Source organism: Spea bombifrons, chromosome 2, assembly GCF_027358695.1.
Source record: "Spea bombifrons isolate aSpeBom1 chromosome 2, aSpeBom1.2.pri, whole genome shotgun sequence".
In the NCBI taxonomy this organism is placed as follows: Eukaryota; Metazoa; Chordata; class Amphibia; order Anura; family Pelobatidae; genus Spea; species Spea bombifrons.
In genome coordinates, this window is record NC_071088.1 from 66,387,712 (window position 1) to 66,395,663 (window position 7,952).

Below are 7,952 nucleotides of genomic sequence, written 5' to 3' on the forward strand. Positions count from 1 at the left end.
ACAGTTAAAACAATATTATACAGGGCCAGTTAAGCCAGCTTCTTGCAAAAGAACTTTGCCCAGGATAGGGCTTAATAATGTATAATGAATTTGGTGAAATACAGCTCTCTTGCTTTAGTGAATAATGGCAAGAGTCCAGTTGATCAATGCAATGGTGCTTTGTCTGTTTAGTGGAAGATAGTAAAAAAGAAAATTTGTATTGAGCGTACAAAGTGCACAAACTACCACTGTTTATATGCCTTCAGTCCTTTTGCCTCTTTTTTTCCCCCAGATTGAATTCCAAACTACTATTGAGCATGTCAATAGTTACGGTCCAACTTGGACAGTGTGGCAACCAGATCGGCTATGAGTTATTTGACGTTATCCACAATGATCTTAACCATAATACTGGACTTTGCTCCCGGAGAGAAAACGACCATTATCAAGAAGTTTGCATGGAGAGATTCTTCAGCGAGGAGGAATCAGGAGGTATTTGTGTTAATTCCAGTGCTTGGTTTGTTTTTGATTTAATCTTATAAGGTATAAAGCCTTCTTCCTATTTTGATTATTGAGCATGGTTTTGTTTTATTTTCCTTATAATACAGATTTTGTGACACGGGCTGTTCTTGTAGACATGGAGCCTAAAGTAATATCTCAAACAATGTCTATGGCTACCCGTTCTGGAAAATGGAAATATGATCAGAAGTCGCACTTTTCTCAGAAGCAAGGATCGGGAAACAATTGGGCAAATGGGTATGATGCTAATAATTTTTACCACTTGTAAAAAAAAAAATTGGTCAGGTAGGCCTATGTTGAAACATTGTTTTTTTTTTTTCTTGTACATTTGCACTTTTGCAGTAAAGGAAAGAAAAATAAGAACACCCAGTCCTGACATGGTCTTTGCCAGCTATGCCCTAACAGGAGCCTTTTGCCGAGGTTTATTGTAACAGGTGGAGATTTCACTACTTTTGACCCAGATTGTCCTGCATTACATCATTGACTTCAAACGCCATTAATAAAGTTCATGTGGATCTGCCATCTAAAAAAGTAATATAGAAATTGAACATGAAATAGTCCGTGTTTTACAAGTAACAATAGTTGTTTTTGACACCTCTTACTCTGACAGTCTCTAGTATTCGCTGAAATATGTTTTATTTTATTGTGCAGTTACTGTGTGCATGGTCCAAAACACCAAGACGTAGTCATGGACTTAGTTCGCAAGCAAGTGGAAAAATGCGATCGCTTGGCTGGTTTTTTCACAATAATGAGTATGGCTGGAGGAACAGGATCTGGCATGGGAACGTATGTGACACGGTGTTTACGTGATGCCTATCCGAACTCATTTCTCCTTAATGAAGTCATTTGGCCATATGGAACTGGAGAGGTTAATATTTCATATTAATATATTTAATATTTTTGGTCAATGAAACCAATTAACAGCATACAACCTATTGTTTTTGTTAATTTACGTATCCTGCCTGGGGCAGCAGGTCCAGGGGAGTAACAGTCGCCCGCTGTGAAACTGGTGCACAATGGGCCAGTTAAAGGGGAGATCTTTGATCTTCCCAACTGGCCCATTTACACTGTGAAGACTGTGCCAGAGACTGCATTCAATGGGGCTGCGTGCCTTCAAGACACAGAGCATTGAGATAAGACCTCGCATATCCCAGCGCTCCATATCTTCACTTTCAATGCCAGGAAGATCCCGGGGGGAGGGGGAGGAAGATCCCGGGGGGAGGGGGGGCAGCGCTACCCTAGGTCCAACTTAGGGAAGCACAGAAGGTAAATACATCTCGTGTTATCTTAGTCCTAAAACTTACAGGGTACCTTGGCTTGCTAGCTGAGCTTGAGTGCTTTAGCCAAATTCCAGTACTGAACCCTGTTTAACAATTTAGGTTTGGATTTGAGCGCTTGTAATTTGTTTTTTTTGTTTATTTATTATAGCTATGTTTCATGTCATTGCTCAGTCAATTTTGATTGAGTGTAGATGTAAAGCATGTCAGATTGACAGACTGAGCCCAACGCCTAGCCTGTCCCAACTAGCAAGGGGCTACCTCGTCCTTGCATATTTGGCAAAAGATTAAGCAACTGTAGTCATGTTCATTTATTTCTCTTTTATAGGTTATTGTTCAAAACTACAATTCCATTCTGACCCTCTTCCACCTCTACCTGTCCTCGGATGCACTGCTTGTACATGAGAATGATATCATTCACAAAGTTTGTTCACAGCTAATGAATATTAAGCAGATATCTTTTCGGGATGTGAACAAAGTCATTGCTCATCAGTTGGGCAGCGTATTTCAGCCTGCATACACTTCAGATGGAGCATCTCAATACAGCAGGAATCCTCTAGGTATGGTATTAATGGTGATTTTAGCTGGAAGTGGCCTGTGTTTTCTGTTAACTGCAATTGTTATTACATACTTATATTCAACTAAGACATTTAAGATTGTGTTATATTTTAGAATTTTATATAGAAACATAAATTTAATACATTCCTAATCTTTGGGGAGTGGTTTTAATTTTCACCACACTACTTGGACATTATTTTGAGGGTTTTTTTTTTGTTTTCTTTAAATAACATACTCCTTGCTAGGTAATCTGTGGTGTCAAACTAGATATGAGGAGTGAGTTTCCACTAGCAAAGTTTGGCGACCATGATGAGGCTACATGAAGAAGAAAAAAAAAAGGAAATGGTGCCAATGGTTTTTCAAATTATTATATTTCCAAAGCACACATTTTTTATGTAAACAAATACTTGTAAAGAAAAATGATCCACTACATCAACACAAAGCAACAATATAGTCCTATCATAAAAGACAAAATTGAGCCAACTACCTATTGTTCTATACAGATGTGGGTAGGGTTTTTTGTGCCTCTATTCTGCTTTTTTCTTATAAGGATATTTTATCTTGTGCACTAAAACCCCTGTCTTTGTATAATGCCTATACTTGAGGTATTCAGAAGGTAGATATGAACATTTGAGGTTCTTGTGGCAAAAAGGCCTACACTCTTACTGCTTAATCGCAGCAACTTGTTTAACCAGTGGACAAAATACAAGACATCACTTTCTGAGAAATCCAGTTCCAAATCTTTCAGTAACATCCAAGTCACAGAACCACCACACACAAGTGCTTTGCCGTTTGATTATCTGACTAGGCACACCTTGGCAGATGGCACCCATCCATGCCGTTTTGGCCATCTGGCGACCTGTCTGTTTCTTTAATCTACTTTTTTTTGGGGCAGTGAGGTGTGGAAAAGGTGAAATAGATGTTGGGCCACTACTTACATTAGTGTACCCTTTTAATTTAGGTGGTATTAAAATGGAGTAATGGTATGTTATTACAGTGAAATAAAAAACCTTTTATCATTGTGCTTCATCATTAAATATAATATTGCTTTTCGCAGCTCTCGTTAAAGGTCTGATGGGTTTTGTCCAGAAAACAATGACTTGTGTAATTTTAACAACAGTTACTCTACGGTTACATTTGTTTTTTTTAACATCATGCATACAGGCTAAAGTTGGATATAACGGCACTCACATTGCCCTATTCCTCTTTCAGGTTATATATATAAAATACTAAAAGAAAATACATTATTTTAAGGCTCATGTGCTAATACACTGTTTTTCCTTTTCTTCGCAGGGGAATTAATGGCATGCCTGGTCCCACACCCTGAATTTAAGATGCTAGGTCTCCGTAACATTCCTCAAATGTCTGAACACTCCCTGGCATACAGTACATTTACTTGGCAGGGGCTTACCAAACATCTGAGGCAAATGCTCATTGCTAATGCGAAAATGGAAGAAGGTGAGGACAGGCCTGCAGTAGGGCTCCAAAAAAATAATAAAGAATAAATGTTCTTGTAAGCTACACATGTTTATTTCTCTTGGATGTTCTGTTGATGACTTTGGGCTGTTCAGTTGGAAAAAGGAAAAAAGGTTCCTTTTTATTGCTTGAAAAAAATTACACCCATGACTCTTAGCTTTTGCTGTAGCAAAACACTTTAATCGCATGACTATAACAAAATAGCATGTATATAGATAGATATAGACTGCCCAAGATATTTAAAAAAAAAAAAGAATTGAATGTGGTTATTACTGTATTTAGGGCATATTCCTGAAGTAGTATTCTTAAGCAAAATGACACATCACATTAGACAAGTAGATTTATTCAACTCTGTCTTCGCCAATATGTAATTTACATACAATATACTGAAAACTGTATACCTGCTTCTTGTTGGATATATCTAGGATTTCTTTATGTAAATGGACTTTCTAAAATCATCATATATTGTGGTAATGTGTTTGTGATGGTAGAGCATACTTGGCTTTTGTGTGATACCACAAGATAACAGTTTGTTTCTGTGTTACATATGATATCTAATTTAAAAGAGGCACGTGTGGAGCATAATTATAGTTTGTTTTTGTTTTTTTAAGTCTTTATTTCCTTCCCCAGGAATTAACTGGCAGGTGCGACCCTCATCACGGCCAACAGAGGAAAAGTTTTCCTCGAGAAGGGAACTGCTTTTTAATACTTCGCTTGCAAATCTGACAATTCTCCGAGGCAAGGACCTTCATAGTGCCTCTCTAGGTAAACCGAACTAAGGAGAAACTTTTTTTTAATTTTTTTTTTAAACATTACAAGCTACACTATTTTAAAGAAAAATATAGGGACATATTTATTTGTCATGTAAACATCGCATATATGTAAATTGCTATGGCTACAAATTAAATGAAGGGACAATAAGACAGACTGAAATTTGGTCTCAAGTTGACATGTTAATTTACCAACAAACACTGTTTGTATAGTTTGCGGCAGTTCTGTACCCATGCCAACAACCTCTGTGTGAGTTAAGCATTGTGTAGTAAAACAGTTAATCCTAAAGTTCTCACGTAGGTAGGTAGGTATATATAATGTGTGTACATTGCCCCACAGTGATGCACAATATTTACTCTAAATATGTTATTAGTATACATACACATTCTTAAAGTATTGATAAAATTACTCTTTTCAGAAAAGTCATGTTTTACCATTTTTCAGAAAGTTTCCGTGATCCAGCATTATATACCTCATGGCTGCCACCAGATGACGCTTATACTGTTTGGAAAACACCAAAATCATTCAACAAATATGAGAAATCGGCTACTTTGGTTAGCAATAGTCAATATTTGCTAAAACCCTTGGACAACATTGTTAGTAAGGCATGGAACATGTTTGCGTCCAAGTAAGTACCTCCACAAACATGAACAGTTGTTACAAGGATCTAGTGAGTCCAGTTCTCAGCTCAGCCACTAGATTGAAGTGTCTGTCCGTGCGTGCGTACACTTTGATTGGTCGATTGCCATTCAAAAACAGTACTGAGATTTTAGTGTCACAGATATAAGTGATACTTCAGTAATCTCTGACATACAAAATGTTGAAAGCCGCACAAATTTATAAATCTGCCGTTTTTATATGTGTATGTTTAATTTAGTTGTTGGTTTGTTTTTTTCTCCCACTTTAGAGCATACATTCACCAATATACAAAATTTGGAATTGAGGAAGAGGAATTTTTGGAAAGTTTTGCAACCCTTGAACAGATTATTTCCAGTTATTCCAATTTGTGAATATTTCTCAGTAATGTTTAATTTTTTCCTTGTCTATTTATTTATCATATGGTTTTTTTTACACTGTGATACTCCTGTAAGATAAATTTAAATCTGTTTAAATCAAAAGTATTGATTTTTTTTTGTCATATTTTGCATTGTTTCACCCCTTTCCATCCAAGAGACAAATGCTATCATAAAGCTACATTTTTTGTGACATTTGTTCAATCATGAATCCCTTCTTTAATGTACTCATAAAATGATATACACTATATAGACAGAGTATTGGGAAACCTGACCATTACACCAACAGGGACTTTTATGACACACTGCATTCTAAATACATAGGCATACCGTATTTGCCCGAATATAGGCCGCCCTTTTAAAGTGGGGGTGCGGCCTATATTCGGGGTCTAGCGCCCGACGCCCGGGACTTGCAGTTCCGGGCGCCGGACAGGCAGCAGGGTTAGGATACAGATCCCCTGCAGCTGTGCAGGGGACCTGCATCCTACTCTCCGATACGCTCAGACAGCCTCCCCTGCCAGCACTTCCCACGGGGAAGTGCCGGCACGGGAAATTGTCTAAGCGCATCGCGCAGGCGTTCACCGGCTGCAGCTGGTGAACGTCCGCACGATGCGTTTTACCTCTGCCCGCGCGCGTATACAACTTCCGGTGCCGGCACTTCTGCTGAGTGCCAGCACCGGAAGTTGTGTACGCATATTACGTAGATGGGCCCCGCAAGACACCCGGGAGTCTGCTCTGGTAAGTCGGGGGGGGGGGCAGAGTGGCAGCATATCTTTTTCTTTATAAAAGCACCTAACATTTAGGGTGCGCCTATATCTGAGCCAATACGGTATATAATTGGTCCTCCCTTTGCAGCTATGACAGCTTCGCTCTTCCTGGAAGGCTTTCCACAAGATTTTGGAGTGCTTCTGTGGGAATTTTTGCACATTCATCCTGCATAGAGCATTTGTGAGGTCAGGCACTGATGTTGGATGAGAAGGTCTGTCTCGTAATCTCTCTTCCAGTTCATCCCAAAGGTGGTTGAGGTCAGGGCTCTGTGTGGGCCAGTCAAGTTCTTCCAAACCAAACCCATCCAACCATGTCTTTATGGACCTTGTTTTGTGCACTGGGTCACAGTCATGCTGGAATAGGAAAGGGCCTTCCCCAAACTGTCCCCACAAAGTTGGAGACATAGCATTGTACAGAATGTCTTGGTATGCTGAAACAAAACTCAACTCCTGAAAATAGCCCTATACCATTATCCCCTTTCCACTAAACTACAGTTGGTAACTGTTATAACTTACAAATGATTTCCAGAATCATTTCTGCAACTCTTTAATAAACAGTTTTGTAGCATCCTGACATCATGTGACCTCTCTAAAGACCTTTTCCGTCTGCCAGACATCACAGCTATGATATATAATATAATATAATCACTGAGAGCAGCAAACCATACAGCACCAGATCTAGAGAAAAGACATCACAGTAACGTTCTCCTGGCATCTGCCAAAGAAAGAAGCATGATTTTTGTCACTCTCAGAACATGTTTCCACTGCTCCAGAGTCTGGTGGCAGCATGCTTTACGCAGCTTGATCCAAGGTTTGGCTTTGTACATGGTGATGTAAGGCTTGCACAAAGCTCCTTCTGCACAATTTTTGTACTGATAATGCCAGCAGAAGTTGGGAACTCTTCAGCTATGGAATCAGCAAAGCATCTGTGCTGTTTAAGCACCATGCACCTCAGCAATTGGTGACCCTGCTCTGTGATTTTATGTGGTCTTCTGCTTGGCCATTGAGATGCTGCTGTTCCTAAACGCTTCCACTTTCCAATAAGCCTGCTTACAGTTGACCATGGAATATCTAGCAGGGGTGAATCGCAATGACTTATTGCAAAGGTGGCATCTTATCACAGGGCCACACTGAGCATTTCAGAATGACTTTTTTTTTTTTTTTTTTTTTTTTTTACACAAATGCTTCTAAATGCAGACTGCATGGCTATGGGTCTAATTGAAACATCTAAATTCAATAATTAACAGATGTGTCCCAGAACATTTGTCCTTTACAATCTACAATAGATTCACCCCAGTAACCTAAAACTTAACACCATCCAGAACAATAAGGGCGGAAATCGCAAAATAAATATGATGCAACAAAGATCAGTATAATGTTACGTAATTACATGATCCTACTGGTCCTGTACAACGGACAATTCAATGAGTGAGGAGAAAATCTCATTGGTTTTAATATAAATTATATTGCTGCAGGGGACACCATCGTGGCAAATTCAAAGTGCACTTCTACCAGTAGCGGAAGGATTGTGGCTAACATAAGACTGGGATAGTGCTTTAAGCACCCACAGGACAGTCTTGGGTGTGTGGCCTTCT

General features: G+C 39.1%; 1 protein-coding gene across 1 annotated transcript; it reads left to right on the top strand.

The window, feature by feature from the left end:
* The first annotated feature begins 275 nt into the window (after positions 1-275).
* Positions 276-5,722, top strand: TUBD1 (tubulin delta 1). The gene is made up of 8 exons (XM_053454593.1): positions 276-468; positions 585-732; positions 1,147-1,363; positions 2,101-2,332; positions 3,624-3,788; positions 4,437-4,571; positions 5,022-5,205; positions 5,485-5,722. Exons 1-8 carry the CDS (start codon positions 297-299, stop codon positions 5,585-5,587), a joined length of 1,356 nt encoding a protein of 451 aa, XP_053310568.1. The 5' UTR covers positions 276-296; the 3' UTR covers positions 5,588-5,722.
* The last annotated feature ends 2,230 nt before the right edge of the window (positions 5,723-7,952 follow it).